Genomic DNA, 18,582 nt, shown 5'->3' with positions numbered 1-18,582 from the left:
TTTAATGCAGTATTCTCCTCTTAAATATGGAGAAGTGTTTTCTTTAGAAGAGGAAATTCTTTTAAGGAAGTTGTTTTAACATAAAATAAAAGCTGAGGGAAGCCAGCAAAAGGTGTGACGGTTTTCTCTTTGATTTCCCAATTTGTGTATTTAGGTTGAGACACAGACTACATTTTATGTACATATTAATAGCATGCTAATAAGACTACAACCTGTATTTTAACATTGATTTGTAGAGACTGCTTGATATATTAGCTTTCTTAAGACAGGAGGTGTCCTTTCTTCTTGTGGAGAGAAGCTGAGTGTTTGTTACTTAGAAATCTGAGTAGAGAAGTCTTGTGAAAGTAGAGTTCTTTATTTTTATGCCACTCTGTGCTGATGTAGCCTGTTTAAAATTAGCTGAACTTGTAATGTAGTGGTGCAAAGTAATTTCATAATGTTACATAATATATTTTACTTTTTAAAACTATGATTAATTGGGCAGGGATTGTGCATAGCTGGTACAGATGCTAATTCTGTTTAAAAAATTAATAAGATTCAAAGTAGTACATTTCTATCCCTGATACTACCTGATGAGAAACTCTGATCATTTAAAATAATATGTACGTTTCAGATAAATTAAACCATCATTTTTCTTTTAAAAATAATATTCACATTTTCTTTCTAACATTAACGTTGCAAGTTTCAAACAAAAAAGACTTTTTGAATGCTGCATAATAATGTGCCTAAGATTTGAGGGATGGCGCAGGGGAGAAGAAAGCAGAAATAAAGGGTGGGGGGAAACTGCCTCTAAATATCATCACCATTTTTCAATAAAAGTAACCCTCAGGAAAATATATTCTAAGTGCAAATACACATAGATAGAGAAATTAAAAGGCACGTTACAAAATTATCAGCATGAAACCACATATGTCTATTTAGAAGCTGTCTTCGGACAAATACTGGCTCTATGACTTGGAAGCGGGGATGAGCACCGTGCTCTAGAGTCGGACACGACTGGACTAAATGTCAAGGGGAACCTTTACCTTTTAAGTGTCTTTAGGATCATAGTAGATTTAAAGTTACATCATCATTTAAGTTTAAATCTTAAGCGCTACAGTGAAAAACATTTAAACTATAAATGTTTTACAATGCTGTTTTTCTTCGCAAGAACTTACTTCTTGTCCTTAATAACATAATGGACTGAGAATATTTCATTTTGTTGTTGTTGTTTCAAATTTGGCCAATCCTTTTGCCATTTTATACTGTTATAAAACGCAAACAGTAAAGCTTTAGGCAACAAATTGCTGCAAGTTACAAAATCCATACAGGCATTATTTATTGCATGACTGGGCACACAGGAAATTATATTTATGCAGTCTTTGTACCGGCGAAAGGTACACAATTCATATTACATTGCAGGTGTAATTAGCAATATTTTAGCCATAATTTGTTTCACTTTCTCATTCTTAATCCACACAGCATATATTGGGTTACAAAAGGCCCTTTGGGTATATGTCAGGGCTTGTGCGCATGCTGGAATTTGTGAGGTACAGAGACTTCTCTACGAAGCTCTCAAGTCCTCTGCTCTTTGAATCCCCACAGCCATTGTCTCACTGATCTGCACACTCTGTAGAACCTCATTGCACCTGATCGCCACAATTATCTAAAGCATCTCAAGCATTTTACAAAATAAATTAAAAAATGCACAGACAAGATTACAAAGTTAGATACATTGGAGTTGTAAAATTAATACACAGGTCATTACTTAAAAAAAAAAAAAAACTAATCTGTCAGCGTCCAGGAGTCCGTGAGAACATCAGGTACAGAAAGTGCCAGAGAATGGCCAAGTTAAGATCTTCTGAAAGTTTTGGATTCATGTTGAGCACAATACATCAGAAATAGCAGTAACAGAACAACAACAACAAAATGTCTGGATAACTGACATTGCAATTCCAGAGGATACCAGAGTTGAAGATAAAGAATTGGAAAATCAACATTTCAGTGGTCCCCATAGTCATCGAGGCATAGGGAACAATGCTGCAGAATTTTATAAAATATTATAACCAGGTGCAGATCTTTGAAATAACACCATCAGAGCTGCAAAAAACAGCAATATTAGGAATAGCATACATACTACATGGATATTTAACTAATGCTTAAGGGTTTTTTCCCATTAAAACTTGCATTTGTTTTACAAAACTAGTCAAAGATTTAGCCTTGTATTCTACTATTGCTGCTGCTGCTGCTGCTGCTGCTGCTGACGACGACGACGACGACGACGACGATGATAATCATCATCATCATCATCATCATCATCATCATCATCATCATCATCATCATAAAAAATGAATCAAAACAAGAGGAGGCATCAGTCAAAAGATCTACAGGGTAATTTCTCCTTTTATTTCTACAAAATTGTACTGCCTACCTTTTTTGCTTCGTGTTTAAACTGCTTTCGGCATCTAAGATTAGACAGCTGGATCTGAATCCGTTGCTTTTGAACTTTCTCATTCAACAAAGTCTTGTAATGTTCACATAACATATTTCTCAACTTGTAGAGGTTCTTGTAGGTTTCAAGATAATGCTGAAAGAAATATATCTGACACTGTATTCATCAGCTCTACATTTTGAAATACTCATCAGAAAAGCTTATGTTTAACATAAAGCAGTATCATGATTTGTTTTTTCTTGGAATAAACAATTAGATGGTTGTTTTCTACATTCCCAAACAAGCTGATACACAATCTTCCTTTAAAGTGTATTCTTCATATGTTAAATGCAACATCTTCCCTCAAGGGAATATTTTGGTCTGATGGAGGTTTCATTTTCTCGCTATTCAAATGGTAAGCTGCTGTTGCTTGGAAAATGTCATTTTTTTTCCAACAGCATCTTTTCTTGGACCAATCACCCACAGGGTGATTCTGCACTGCCACCTGCTGTCATTCCTTTGTACTACACTTTCATCCATCTTGGTGAGCAAATACAGTGTACAGTCCATTGTAGGACAGTAGGCTGTAGTATATGGTACTAAAATCCTTCTATTGCTCACCGACTACTGCTTCCTCTCATCTGGGATGAGCAAGATCTGGTGGGTAGCTCTGGTGGCTACATGGCCCCTCTGTCAGCTAGCCAGGGCTTCATCCATTTGCTACTGCTGAATCATACTAGAAAACCAGTGGGGGCAGGGCTTCAGTTCTTCTTCAAGACCAGTTGCATGCTCCCCATACACTTTCTTTTACTGCAAAAAAACATGCCACTCCTGCACTGCAGAATGTCTGTAGGACGGTAGGGGAATAATCAGGAGCCAAAAAAAAAGGAGGAAAGTCATGTGACCTGTGGGCAACCCCTTGCCTGTCCCAGCTCTAATCCAAAGATTTATGGTTTTGCAAAGGTCCTACCATGTCATATCCAAGTATATTTTCATGTTGAAGGAAATAGTCTGAGCAAAATGACAACATACGTACTGCAAGCTGAGTAGGTTCTTTAACATTTCTGTCAACAATCACAAGACTTTCCTTCTGAGGAGGTGGTCTTGTCCACAAAAGCTCACATTACAATAAAGCAGTTAGACTTTAAGGAGCCACAATATTTTGTCTGATTATTTTTTATTTTTATTTTGTTTTTATGCTACCACAGACTTACATGGCTACCTCTTCTAAAATATTTTCCTTGTGATACATTCCTACCATTTCCATAGAGTGGTCTAGCTGCCTAGAGTGGTCTTAATCGACTAGATAGGCGGGATATAAATAGAATAAATAAATAAATAAATAAATAAATAAATAAATAAAAAATAAATAAATAAATAAATAAATAAATAAATAAATAAATAAATAAATAAATAAATAAATAAATAAATAAATATAACAGTATAATGGCTATAGTACAGCATCCATATTCCAAAGGAGAAAAAGTTCTAGGAGATACAATATATTACTGATGCATTATATCCCCTTAAATGTGCCATGGTCCTCAAACTCTGCATAATGTCAGCATGCTATAAATGTGGTTTATAAAGTTTTCCTGTTCCCTCTTCTTGATCTGTCATCTGTTCATTGTGTTAATAAATTATCTAAACTATATGTAACACTAGCAATCTGTATGTATTAAAACTGGACTCTCAATGCAAGGATAAAGAAACATGCACTCTGTAGTATATTTTCTGACATACTGAGATGTCTAGTGGATTCTAGGATACCAAAATGCCCTATGTCTAAAACAGTGTTTGAATGTGCAGAATTGACCATCTAAACCCAGAAAGCACTAGCTCCTTCATGCATTATGTAAGAGCATGAAACTTGATAGTAACATGGGACACAGGCAGGCCCTGCTCTCTGCATTCCCATCATACTCAGAAGTCAGACCAGCTTTTGTAAGTCCACAGCAAAGATCTGCTGCTGTGCTTGTAAGGGCATTTTGCTAAATACTTTTCAGCGTTTTCACAACTGCAAGGTAAGGCTCATAGAAACACTATGAAAACATAAACTATGCCAAATATTTAGGTGAGGTAGGGATATGCAAATGGGAAATAACATGTGCACCGAAAACCCCTCTCCCGATGCTACAGGTTTTGCCTGGTTTCATAAGTGGAACAGCAGTGAAATAAAATTATATAAAGTAAAATAAAATAACATGTATCCTTTTTTGTATTGTGGAGTATTTCCTGGTCCCAATGAATTTCAGTGATCTCCCAAGAGACTCAGTTTCATCCTCTCCCAAGTGCAGCCAGCCTACTGACAACCAGAACATGTTATTTCTGCTTCATTATAGCAGGTTTGTTCTCCTTGCAGTCCAGGGGACTCTCAAGAGTCTTCTCCAGCACCACAATTCAATTCAACAACCTCAGATATGCAGATGATACCACTCTGATGGCAGAAAGTGAGGAGGAATTAAGGAACCTTGTAATGAGGGTGAAAGAGGAGAGCGCAAAAAATGGTCTGAAGCTCAACATCAAAAAAAAACGAAGATCATGGCCACTGGTCCCAGCACGTCCTGGCAAATAGAAGGGGAAGATATGGAGGTAGTGACAGATTTTACTTTCTTGGGCTCCATGATCACTGCAGATGGGGACAGCAGCCCCGAAATTAAAAGACGCCTGCTTCTTGGGAGGAAAGCAATGACAAACCTTGACAGCATCTTAAAAAGCAGAGACATCACCTTGCCAACAAAAGTCCAAACAGTCAAAGCTATGGTTTTTCCTGTAGTGATGTACGGAAGTGAGAGCTGGACCATAAAGAAAGCTGACCGCTGAAGAATTGATGCTTTTGAATTGTGGTGCTAGAGGAGGCTCTTGAGAGTCCCCTGGACTGCAAGGAGAACAAACCTATCCATTCTAAAGGAAATCAAGCCTGAGTGCTCACTGAAAGGACAAATCCTGAAGCTGAGGTTCCAATACTTTGGCCATCTCATGAGAAGAGAAGACTCCCTGGAAAAGACCCTGATGTTGGGAAAGTGTGAAGGCAAGAGGAGAAGGGGACGACCGAGGATGAGATGGTTGGACAGTGTCATCGAAGTGACCAACATGAATTTGGCCCAGCTCTGGGAGGCAGTGGAAGACAGGAGGGCCTGGCGTGCTCTGGTAGTCCATGGGGTCACGAAGAGTTGGACACGACTAAATGACTAAACAACAACAACAATAGCAGGTTTGCAGAAAAATGACAAACAATTCATTAGTACCGTTTTTGTCCCAATATGCCATGTTGTCTGGCATTATTTTAAAAAATGTACCCTGATAACAAAAATCGAAAGCATTGTGGGACCATCTATTTGCCCGAACAGTTTCTTTCTTTCTCTCTTCATAGGGAACAAACTGTACTTAGCATAATGAATGAAATAGGTGGGCACTGTATTCTATTGCACAGCTGACAATGTTGTAGGATGATTTACATTGTAGGTTTACTGTGTATACAGTACATTCTGCAAGCTGAAAGTGCAGCTAGGGGAGAGAATTAAGAAAATAAGAAATGCAGCTATTATATATATCCTCCAACAGATGGTGCTGTTGAGTGCAAATCTCTTGATTTCTTTGGAAATACTGTACAGTATATACTTGAATGCTTAATTGTGAGAAAATAATTGGGGGGGGGTGAGGGTTTTTGGAAGACATCTCCACATCAGTAACAGCCATTACTATCCTGTGATTCAAGTTTCAAAGACCTATCAGTTCAACACAAGAAGGCAACAAACAAGCCTTGCCTCAGAGAATCCCAAAACTCTCTAGCAAATGCTCAGCTCCTTCCCTCAGTCTATCGCCCTCAACCTTGTAAAGATATAAGCAAAACATACAAGTGGTAAACCAATTCGCACCTTTCAATATTCTGGTCACTGACAGTCAGTACTATCCTGTTTAATTTCTCTTCACTGCATTTAGGGATCAACTGGGCACTTGGTATGCTACATCTCTGCGGGCAGAAAACAAAACCCACTAAACACATTATCTATAAGAGCAGGCCACGTTACCTGTTCTTGCAGAGCTTTCTTGATGAGTTCTTCTTTCCTTTCATCACTTAAGACTTGGCTGTTGTTCCTCGTCTTTCTTTTATTGCCTGTTTCTACCTTTTGCTGGTCTGGGACATTCTGGGTAAAAACAAAAATCAGAAAATTGAGCAATAGTTGCTTCAAAGTTTTCATTTTTTAGTCATTTCATCTTATTTCATTTTTACAGTTTAGTATTTATTGTCATAGGACAATAGCCAGAAGAAAACTGATCTGGACTGTGTGGACCTACAACTTAAGTTGTGCTGCTGGCCTGAGGTATTGATGCCATGTGGGAGATATTGTGCTTTTAATATATTCCAAGGACAACTGTACAGATTTGCATTAATTCCTAATCACGGAACAGGGCAGCTACAAAAGTCAACGGGGTAAATGCTTTTCTCCAGGAGCCCTATTCTGACGTCAGCTACCTATAAAATAAGAGTTTCTAAGTTTATTCAACAATCTGGATTTCATTAGTGAATCTTATTGATTGATTGATTGATTGATTGATTGATTGATTGATTGATTGATTGATTGATTGATTGATTTGATTTGATTTGATTTGATTTGATTTGATTTGATTTGATTTGATTTGATTTGATTTGATTTCTATCCCGCCCATCTAGTCCAAGGGTCTACTCTGGGTGGTTTATAGCAATCTTATAGCAATTTTTTTTCATATAACTGCATCACCAGGAGAAATCAGATTTCTACTAGGCATGTGGCTCTTAAAGAAAAAGATGGCAATTTATCTTCCTGTTCATCAGTCTGTGTTTTAAAATATTTGTAAAGTTAGTATCCTTAAACAATGCAGGATTTGAAATTAAGTTCCAGAAAGGGGGAAAAGGAAACTTCCTATATTAAATTAGATACTATTTTTAAAGATTGGCTTAATCTACACTCTTATATACAGCCTGACCAGCTATAAAGCAATAAAGAATTCATATATTCAAAATTTCATGCTTAAAAAAAAAAAGAATGTATAATGTATGTAGCTGACTGGATAGCTCAGGGAGTGGGGTACATGGCTGCAGAGCCAGAAGTCATGAGTTTAACCCATCACTATATTTCCTTAAAGAAGAGCCAACTTACCTGGTCTTGGGCATGCTCTACAGTCCCAGAATAGCCCAGAAAAAGGGAATGGCAAGCCACCTGTGAATATACTATACCTAGAAAACCCTCGAATACGTAACCATAAATTGGAATTGACTTGAAAACACATAATTATTATTACAATACATATATTAGTCAAATGAAAACTATCTGTTACAAGTTTAATTTAGTAACTAGCTGACAAATGCTATTGGCTTATTTTCTATTTCTGTTGTTACTTAAACTTGACAATTGCTCTCAGAAGCAGGAAAAATTACTGGCTTCCAAAATATTCTAGTTACCATGAATACTGACAATGCCGAGGTATTCTGGGAGTTGTAATTTTAAAAAGTAATTCTGCCCATCTCTGGTACGTATAATTCCACATGTATAACCCTAGAAAATTTGATCGTATATGGCACTATACAAAGCAAACCTTGATGACATATATTAAATGAGAGTGAAACTATGTCTTTATTGGGCTAGTTGGTGTTTAAATCTATTGGAGTTGCATATAAAGTGATAAAGCTATTCTTACGACTACCATTCAAAACATTGAGTGTCCAGTCTCATGTATTAAAGTTGACAACACTGGATATTCTTAGCCTAATACAAAAGACCTACACTGGATTACAAACAGTGGTGTGATTTGTGTGGTAGCCATTGGCAAGTCCACCCTGACTTTTGACGAGCAGAATAAACTTCACCACTCCTCAAACAACTGTAGAACCAGTGAATGTCCATTTAGGTAGCATGTACAATATAATGTGTACAGCCCCTATTTATTGGGAATAACAGCACCATTCATGCAAGTAGTTTATTGGCTTGCAGGTAGAATAATTAAAGAGAAACGTTTAACCTAATTTCAGAATTTGAGACTACTAATATAAATCGGAAAGCATTTTTAAAAGCATCTGAAAAGTAAAGTGTCTACTGAAATTTAACACAGCTACAGAATGTTGTTCAGAGTTCTTTCTCTTGAATGTTGTTCTTTCTTTTGAATAAGATATAGAGTAAAATGATATAAAAGAATTAAAAGCACTGAGGTTTAGTCATATATGATTTGAATACAGGTAACAAAACATAAGTGCAATGACAAGGCTGGGTAAACCAGACATTGCACAGAACAAGAAATAATCTGTAAATAAAAAGATGAAGCTATACATTTCCTCAGCTATTTTTCCCTGTTTGTCAAATCTTTGTCTCTGGATAAGAACCAATGGGCTGCTTAATGAGCACATTGCTCAAACTGGCAAGAACTCTCCTCACATTGTGTGTAATTCTTTGCTACCAAGGACACGCTGCAAACATGCATAATCCCGGCCATTTCTAGAAAGGCCTGCTTCTGTAAAGCCTTAAAGTTTACAAAAGCAGCAGAAGGGCCAGAATAACTACTGAAGAGGCAACAAAAGCAACAGAAGGGAGCTGGAAATTTTAAAAGAGCCAAGACATTCAGTCTTGCCAGACAGTAGCTAACTATGTGCTGAAGTTATGAAACATCTAAAGTTCAGTGCATACAGTTATATGGGGAACAAAGAAAGGGAAGGGAACCATTTGATGACCCCCAAATAGTGGTAACCACATTTCTTATCCATTGAACTGGATTCTAAAAGATAAACTGCTGCAGGAATTAATATTTTCACCCATTGCTGAAATGGGTTCGTGTGTCGGATCATCACATCTTATTGTATTAGATGAGTCTACTCAGCAGACACGGTTTATTCAATGACCATGAAAAAGTCTGAAAAGGTGTCCAAATCTGGGGCTTTCCAGATGGCTGACAACAACCCACATCATTCTCAGCCTGCATTGCCACCAGGGATGATAATGTAGCCCAGAACACGTAGAAGGACTTAGATGCAGATCGTTTTTAGGGTCATAAGGACTATCCAAAGATTCCAGATTCAGAAAGAATAAGGGAATTTTGTAAATCATAAAAGTTCCAAAGAAGAACAAACTCTAATTTCTCATTCAAGTCTCGAGGAACCAAAATAGCAAATATGGAAAACCACCATTCTTTGCAAAGTTAACATTTGGGAGAAATAGGTGCAATCCACACAAATAAGATTCTCCTGAAAAGAAAAAATGCAATGGATACTGAGATTGGGAATGCTGGCTCCTCAAGGTCTTAACGAAGAATCGCAGCTTGTTGAACTTCTTCAGAGCACAGTATTTCCAGCTTCTTATGAAAATTCAAGTATTGTATGAGGGCAAGCCCTGTTGAGATGTTGAATATACTGTAAGAGTTATTCTGAAACCACGAGTTCATATTTGTCCTGCAGCTGAACAAACAAACTAGTCTGGGTTTTCCACATTTCTTCTTTCCCATTCCTTGGAAAGCCCCTGGATAAGTATTTGGGGAAACAAATTCAAAATATACCATAGAGCTGAATCCAAATAAGCCAACAATAATGCTTATGGCTTATCTCTGGTAAACAAACCACGGTTCCTTTGTGGAGATATCATGGCAATAAGTCAGCACTCAACAAACACAACAAATGACCCCTGGAAAAAATCGTGCAAAACTACATCTTAACAACTTAAGGGACCAAATATGTAAATCATGGCTACTTCTATGATGTTTACAAGAACTATTTCAACAACTTTTAATTGTAATGATAATAAATAGAACCATACACATCTCGCCTCCACACTGGACAATGAATAGCTATATTTATCACCTTGTTACTATGGCAATATTATACCTGACATACTGTTTGATAACATATTGCTGCCTTCTTTTTCACTTTCAACAGAGGCTTTTCATCTATTGCTTGGTCTGCTTTGAATATGTGTTTTAATTACCTCATGAACCTAATCAAATTCTCCTCAATCCTACTTTATGGCTTTGCATAGACCATTCTGGTTTTCCTAATGGTCCCTGCATTGATATTTGATGGCAGAAAACAGACATTGAAATTGTATATATGTGCACAGATTTGAAATTCTCCACCCTATTTGGTGGGAGGGGGAAAAGGGGGGAACATTATACAAAATATCTCCATGAATTTCTTCCACAAGAAATTCTCCAACAGTTTCTCAGAAGGGAGTCTCAACATTTGAAGTGCATATTGTGCAGTCTTCTTGTTTTCTCCAAAAGATATGCTTTGCAGTGCCCCTGCCTGCTACAGAGGCTTATATCACATCTCCTTCCCTGCAAACTCTGTAACCAGTAAGAGGCGAACCAATGTAGTTGGGCAGCTCTAGGAAAGGGTAAAGCTTCTAGTGTGCCATAGTTTTCTATTTATTTCTCTGTGAAACAGATTTCTATTTTATAACCCAATTATCAGAATTTCTTTTCACTATATTTTTAAGCTTATTGTAACATTGATATATGCAGCATTTGGGGGTGGATTTTTTTTTCCTGCTGCACATCTCATCATCCCTCTGCAGCTTCCTTGATTGCTCATGCTTTCTGGTTTTTAAAAAAATTAAATTTATTGAGAATAAATGTAAAACACAGGAAAACCTGTTGCACCTGCCTTTCATAAACCTACTGTATATAAGTTACCAATGTCCAGAGGAAGGAATTATCTCATGACATCCTCCCCTAGGCTTTAAAGGTGTAGGAAACTGGGATGTGGTGTGTGACAGACAGCAGTGGTGTCTACCATTTCTTTGGTGTCCACCATCTCAGTGATGTCTACCATCTCAGCCATCATAGCTCTCAGAAGGCTACGGGAGGGAATTAAAAAGTGAAATGGCTATTAAAAAGGTGGAGAAATTGTTGTTGTGAGTAGACAAGGGGAAAGGGTGAGAATGAGGAGGTGAATGGCATGATATAAAGGTTGAGAGAGCAGTTGAGAAAGTTTAGGAAAATATTAAATGAGTTGTAATTGTAACAGAAAATGAATGTCTGACAGTCACCCACCAATAGACATTTTACAGAATTTCTATTCTTCAGGATTCTTTTTCAAGGAAAGTCACTTCCTATGCATTTGATTTAAATTGGTCAAAATTATCATGGGTGAAAATTTCAGCATGACACTAGTTTTACTTACAGACATATTTGTTTTAATAGACACTCCCTGAGTCAGGCACTAAATTTCAATGGTAAACCATTTAAAGGAAGCATTTTCTGTCATCTTTGACAGCTTATGATGATTTGTCACCAAAATTCAGTGTTGCAGTTTACTGTTGAATTTGGATACTATGGTTTTGAGGTGTTTTTAAGAACTGCAAAATGGGTTTGGCACCTGATGTAACCATGGCTGACATGCTATCTGTTCTTGTTTTATACTGAAGTTGCACTGTGGACTTGAGATAACAGCAAGCCATAGGAGCTCAGTAGTAATAGTGGTTTCATAGAAAGGCTGACACAATACTAAGCATATCAGGCCAAAAACAAAAGAAAAATAGAAAATAAAGATGGGTTTGGCACCTTCAAGACTAACTAATATATTTTGATGTAAACCTCTGTGGATATGTCCACTTCATCAGTCTTTGAAGAAAAATCGTTTTGCCGTCTTTATTTTTTATCTTTATTTTATTTTTGGCTTGATATGCTAGCACAGACTAATGTGGCTACATCTTCGGGAAAAAAATATTAAGCAACAGCTCACTATTAGAAGTCAAATTAGTTGCCTGTAGTTTAATGCATTAGGTCAGTGGTTCCCAACCTTGGATTTCCAGACTAAAACTCCCAGAAACCTTCACTACTAGCTTTGCTGGCCAGGATTGTAGTTGAGAGTTGTAGTCCAAGAAAATCTGGGGGCCCAAAGTTGGGGACCACTGCTTTAGGTAGTGGAGAGTAGTGTTTACTGTTGGGTTGAATTCAGTCAGCCTTTCCTGTCAATGAAACGACTTCTGTCATAAAAAGAAGAGTGATTCCCTCCCTCCAATCTTCAGATGTGTTCCATATGTTTTTCTGAGACACCAGGGCAGGGCAGGGTTTGAAGTAGATAGTGAGGAAAGGCCTTTTTAATTACAAGAACCCTCACATAATGCTGAATTTCACTCATGGTACTTCCACTGAATTGTTTGTTTGTTCGTTTGTTTTTACTCCACCTTTCTCCTTAGAAAGAAAAACAAAAAGCAGCTTATGACATTAAAAGACAATATCTAAAGCTAAGAATACAAATGCTAAAAAGGATCAAACAAATACCACACTAAAAACAGTAAACAAAACCAGCACCAACATTCATTTAAAGCAGTGGTCCTTAACCTTTGTTACTCAGGTGTTTTTGAACGGCAACTCCCAGAAACCCCAGCCAGCACAGCTGATGGTGAAGGCTTCTGGGAGTTGCAGTCCAAAAACATCTGAGTAACAAAGGTTAAGAACCAGTGATTTAAAGTACAACCATCCATTTAAAAACCCCACTCAGGTAGCCAGTGACTAAATTAATCCTTAAACCTTGACCAGGCCTACTGAAGTTCAATTGTCTTAAAGGGTGCACATTGTTTGAAAGCTGAAGAGCAATTGTGATCAGTTTCCACACCACATCTTATTCACATAGATAGCCATATAGAGATGACCTCCACTGATGGTTGCCATGGCTGGACAACCTCTGAGGGGCCATATTTCATCATGGTGACAAAAGACTCCATTGACCTTTTCTTCTTTTCCACCGCTGGCACCTACTGCTGCAACCACCTTCTTTCCTTCAGACCAAGAGGGAGCAATAACACAAGAGGAGCAATGAGATCTGGCACTTCCTCCTTGCCCACTTGCTCTTAGCTTGGGAAGGAAGGAAGGAAGGAAGGAAGGAAGGAACAACAGTGGCAGTAACGGAATAGGCTGATTGAGTGAAAAGGATCTATTGAGGCTGCCTCACCCGACAAACCCCCAAAGCCTGTCACCAGCACGGCTCATGAATACTATCTACAACTCAATTAATTTTAGCAAATTTTGATTCATTGATTTGTTTAGCTATAAAATGGCCCTCAAGATGTCTAGTGACACAAAAATTGCACAGAAGCTTCCTCTGCCTCTCCTCTACAATCCCCCCAAGTTTGGTGAAGATTGGGTTTCACATGACTGAGGTATACACCCACAAATAGGGTCCTCCCAGGAAAGCTTCCTTGGGACACCAAAAGGGGGTAACCTTTCCAAGTCCTACATCTACAGCAAGCCATAAAAAGAAAGGAATCATGTCAGAGGCACCTGGACAATGTCTTGGTTACTTAGTACAGTAACCTTGGGTTACTCAGGTGTTTTTGAACTGCAACTCCCAGAAACCTCAGCCAGCACAGCCGGTGGTGAAGGCTTCTGGGAGTTGCAATCCAAAAACACCTGAGTAACCCAAGGTTAAGAATCAATGACTTAGTACCTCCCATGGTATTGGATTTGGGTTGAAACTTTAACTGAGCATATGCAAATTCACATTTAAGACGATTATGTGCACAAACTTCTGCCAAAGCTAAGATTTACTATTATACTGTTACTAGAAGGAGAATAAGAAGGACCCATCACGACACAGACATACCCCAGAGTTCAAATATAATCATCACAATGATTGTGCTGAAAAATAGTCACCCCTTGTGACTTTAGAAAGGATTACCTGATTCCTGTAACTCACTGGCAGGTAACTATCCAAAAGTGGAGGGAATGTACTCTTCCTGTAAGGCTGAAAGGAGGTAGCCATCTCACATTACTGTTCCTCTGGCAAGGTGTAATGAAAGAAAAGGAAAACAAACTTACATATTGCAGAGAACACAATATTACCCCATCAAATTAGGTGAGAAGTGCTGAACTCTTAAATCAACAGTAGGTATTGTCTACAGGCTTCTGTTTCAGAACATAATATTCACCTGAGCAACACTAGTTACCTGAGCAACTCAGTACTCAAAGTGCTGAACTAGTCAAGACTAAACAAAAGAAGTGCAGCCACCATGAACTTCACTACCTGAAAACTGTTATCCTATGTTTAATGGGTAACAATTACTCATCAGTTAAATCAAGTAGCCAATCCACTTTCTACAATTACATCCTTCTTTCGGTAAATATTGGATTCTCATTCAAATTATTATTCTCAAATGATTGTTGTGGGTTTTTCAGGCTCTTTGACGGTGTTCTGAAGGTTGTTCTTCCTAATGTTTCGCCAGTCTCTGTGGCCAGCATCTTCAGAGGACAGCATCTTCAGAGGACACAGAGTGCTATCCTCTGAAGATGCCGACCACCAGAGACTGGCGAAACATTAGGAAGAACAACCTTCAGAACACGGCCAAAGAGCCCGGAAAACCCACAACAACCATTAGATCTTGGCCGTGAAAGCCTTCACGAATACATTCTCAAATGAGTTTGTTTTTTTAAAGCAGTCTGAGACATTCAGCGCTGTTTTACATTTGAGGGGTTGGGAATAGGAGCACTCAGGCACTGCTCCTTGGTTTGGGAATGGGGAGTATTTTCTTTCTTTCTTTCTTTCTTTCTTTCTTTCTTTCTTTCTTTCTTTCTTTCTTTCTTTATTTATTTATTTATTTATTTATTTATTTATTTATTTATTTATTTATTTATTTATTTATTTCAACATGTATAATCTGCTCTGTTATCACTGGATCTCAGGGTGAATTACAAAGCTGTATAAAATATTTTTTTTAAAAAAAAAGATATTTAAAACAATTTAAAACCAAACAACACAAAGTTAACTCACTCCGACATTAAAAACACTACTAAAATTGGGGCAGGCTACAATCATCAGCCCTCAAAGGCTCTAATAAATATGTCTTGACTTGGCAATGAACTGATGCCAAAGACCCTGCCAAACGAGCCTCCAAGGGGAAGGCATTCCACAGTTGGGATGCTAGGCAGACAAAGCCTCCCCTTCTCCCCCGTCTCCACACAGCAAATCTCTTCTCAAGGGTGGGACACAGAGGAGGGTCTTAGTGGGCTTATACCGGGAGAGGCGCTCCTTCATAGACATGAAGCCCTTTATATCAATATCCAAAGGGGGGGGGGATGTCCCTATTTACCTCTATGATATTTCGAGGGATTTCCAGTTCAGAACCTCCTGCAAGAGGAAATCCTTTTCCACGAAGCTCTGGGAAGGGAATTAATGTTTGGCCATATAGGGGATTGCCTTACGATCCTCTTGGCAAAAAGGCAATTAGATCACTTTCTGGGTGCAGCTTTCCTGGATCAAAATCTACTGCCACAGAGAGCGCCGCCACTCACCCTGAGAGAAACCTGCTGGTTTTTCACGCGCCCCGATCTTTGGGCTCCCTTTCTCTCTTCCCCCCCCCCAACGCCGGCGAACACGGCGACCTCTTGGCAGGCCGCCTGAGAGATGGGGGACCCACGCCGGCCCCCCGACCTCGGCAGTCACCGTCCCGAGAAGGGAAGGTCTCCTGGGGGCGCCCCGTCCCCCGGCGTCCTCGCCACCTGCCTCCCGCCCCGCCCCAAGCCTCGAGGGTAACCTCCAGTTCAGCTTCCGTCTCTAGTCTACATGCGGGTCAGGGCTCGGAAAAGGTTCTGGGAAGAACTCAGCCCCCACTCCTGGCCCCGAGAGGCTGGGAAGGCGGTCAGCAAGCCGGCCCCTGGCAACCAACGCCTTCCCTTCCCCCCCCGCTCCGCCACCCCCTCCCTCAGCGGAGCCTCTCTTCTCCCCCCCCCCAGACCCGCGCTCTCCACCCGCGCCGAAGGAAAAGCCCCTCGCCCACGTTCGCGCCTATTTCGGAGCCGCCTTCCCCGAGGAGCGGCTCGCATCCAGTTCGGACGAGCGGGGCTCCCGGCGGGGCGAAGGGCGCCCGCTTTCCCTCCCGGAGGGCCTTCACAGTTACCCGAAGGAGCGCTTCCTCAGAGAAGCCTGCAGCCCGCTCAGTGAGAGAGGCAGGAAGGCAAAGGGCCCTGCGGATCCCTGCCAATAAAATCAAATCCAAAATCCACATCGGGGCAATACCTTCACCAGGATCAGCTTATACATTCACGAAACACGCATGCTCTCCTGTTCTCCAACAGCCTCCCTTGGGCTAGATGGTAAAATGTAGAGAGGGGCAGCATGAAAGGCAAGGGGCCAACGGTAACCTCAGAGTCGTCCTCCTCATCATCATGTGCTGCCATGTCAATTCTGACATGGTGATCGTTTTCAGGGTTTTCTAGGTAGTGAGGGCTCAGAAGTGGTTTACCATTCCTTCTTCTGGCCTTGGTGCTGGTCACAATTCCTGGCCCACTTGTCTAGGCCGTTTTGGCATTGGGAAGATGAATGAAAATGGCCAATGCTTGCTGGAGTTTTGCTGTTATTATGGTCTTTGTGTCAGCAACACGGCCTTTGCTACAGAGATTCAACACAGAGTCTCTTGGAGACATCCAAGATCCAAGCATTGGCATCAGCTCGATTTGATCCTCACTAGATGCTCGAGTTTTCCTAGTATTACAATCACACACCGTTACCAGGGTTACCAAGTCAAATAAATAAATAAATAAATAAATAAATAAATAAATAAATAAATAAATAAATAAATAAATGATCACTCCCTGGTGTGTAGTAGGGTAAAACTATGAACAAAGAGATTGTATTACACAAAAAAGGAAGGAAGGCCATGTATTGACATCAGCAAGACTCACAATCAAAGACAAGGGGAGGAATTTGCTCAAGTCCTTGAGGAAACCCTTTCAGGCCCAGCTGATGGAAAAGCACCTGAACAATGGGAACATTTCAAGAATGTTGCTTATGACACCGCCTCATCCACATTTGGTAAAAAGACCAAAAACACGGCAGACTAGTTCGAAGCCCATTCGGTGGAGCTGATGCCAGCCATTGAAAAAAAGAAGAGAGCTCTAGCAGCATACAATGCCTGTTCTAGTGAGTACAACTTGCAGATTCTTCGAGATGCTCCTAGCAAAGTCCAACAGGCTGCCAGGAGATGTTCTAATGATTATTGACTTCAGCTGTGCTCTCAGATACAGATAGCAGTGGACACAGGTAACATCAAAGCAATGTATGACGGTATCAAGCAGGCTTTAGGTCCAATACAGAAGAAATCTGCTCCCTTGAAGTCTCCTACAGGCGTGATCATCCATGACCGAGCATAGCAGATGGACCGCTGGATGCAGCACTACTCTGAGCTATATTCCAGAGAGAATGTAGTAACCAAAGAGGTATTAAATAACATCGAGTGCCTGCCTGTCTTGGAAGATTTGGGAAGCGAACCAACTTTAGCAGCAATGAAAGCAACCTTGGATTGCCTCGCCTCCAGCAAGGCACCTGGAAAGGATAACATCCCTGTTGAAGTGCTGAAGTGCTGTATTTTAGTATACAATATTGGCTACTATTATATTACTCTTATAGTATACAATGTTCTCAAAATCCTCTAATAACATACTTAATAAAAGGAATTCCAGTTCCAAATCTATATAATTTGAAGTGATTTAACCAACAAACTTCGTATTTTATATCAATGATAGCTAAGTTCCTAAAACATAATAGATGTTATCTAGAACATTTTATACAGATTTTCTTTGTACAGTATAATAATTTAGCCATTTCTATCTCCACATTTTCTATCCTGTCTATAACAATATCATATCTAATGGATGTTCATTAAGTACTATTTGTTTGCCCGAACCTTATATCTAGCTTCAATTTACCTTAAAAAACCACTGTACAGTGGGGTCTTGACTTGAGAACTTAATCCGTATTGGAAGGCGGTTCTCAAGTCAAAAAGTTCTCAGGTCAAATCTGCGTTTCCCATAGGAATGCATTGAAAACCATTTGATCCGTATCTGCTCTTTTCCGTCCATAGAAACTAATGGGAAGCTGCTATTCCACCTTCGATCACTAGACGGGGATATTTTGTTTCTTTTTTTCTTAGGTCAAGAAAGGTTCAGGGAAGGCAGGGAAAATACAGTCCAGGCAGTACAGTACCAGGCAGTCTGAAGACTGTCTCCCAATCCACTCTCTAAACGCTGGGAGGAGTGAGGAAGCAGACAGGCACCCTTCTCACTGGCCAACAGTTAACTGAAAGTTCAAATTTTGCACTTTCCCTGCCTCCCACGTGGTTTTTTTTCCAGTTCTTAACTCAAATCTAAGTATGTAAGTCAAGTCAATATTTTCCTACGAGAGCGGTTCTTAAGTCAAAATGTTCTTAACTCAAGTC

General features: G+C 39.6%; 1 protein-coding gene across 5 annotated transcripts in view; it reads right to left on the bottom strand.

The window, feature by feature from the left end:
• The window catches only part of LOC110087146 (uncharacterized), a 63,400-nt gene extending 46,854 nt beyond the window's left edge, over positions 1-16,546 (bottom strand). For 2 of the 5 annotated variants that reach the window (XM_072994294.2, XM_072994318.2), the window contains exons 1-4: positions 15,662-15,774; positions 14,052-14,152; positions 6,442-6,558; positions 2,411-2,566 (exon numbers count right to left, since the gene is read on the bottom strand). In XM_072994294.2, coding sequence (XP_072850395.2) covers positions 2,411-2,566; positions 6,442-6,558; positions 14,052-14,135 — 357 coding nt within the window. In that variant the 5' untranslated portion in view covers positions 14,136-14,152; positions 15,662-15,774. Of the gene's footprint in view, positions 1-2,410; positions 2,567-6,441; positions 6,559-14,051; positions 14,153-15,459; positions 15,548-15,661; positions 15,775-16,266 lie in introns of those variants that run through there. The other 3 variants (XM_072994314.2, XM_072994298.2, XM_072994307.2) reach the window with 3 other exon arrangements.
• Positions 16,547-18,582: the final 2,036 nt, after the last annotated feature.

The sequence above is a fragment of the Pogona vitticeps genome, chromosome 1 (assembly GCF_051106095.1).
Source record: "Pogona vitticeps strain Pit_001003342236 chromosome 1, PviZW2.1, whole genome shotgun sequence".
NCBI lineage: Eukaryota > Metazoa > Chordata > Lepidosauria > Squamata > Agamidae > Pogona > Pogona vitticeps.
This window is presented reverse-complemented; position numbering and strand designations above follow the sequence as displayed.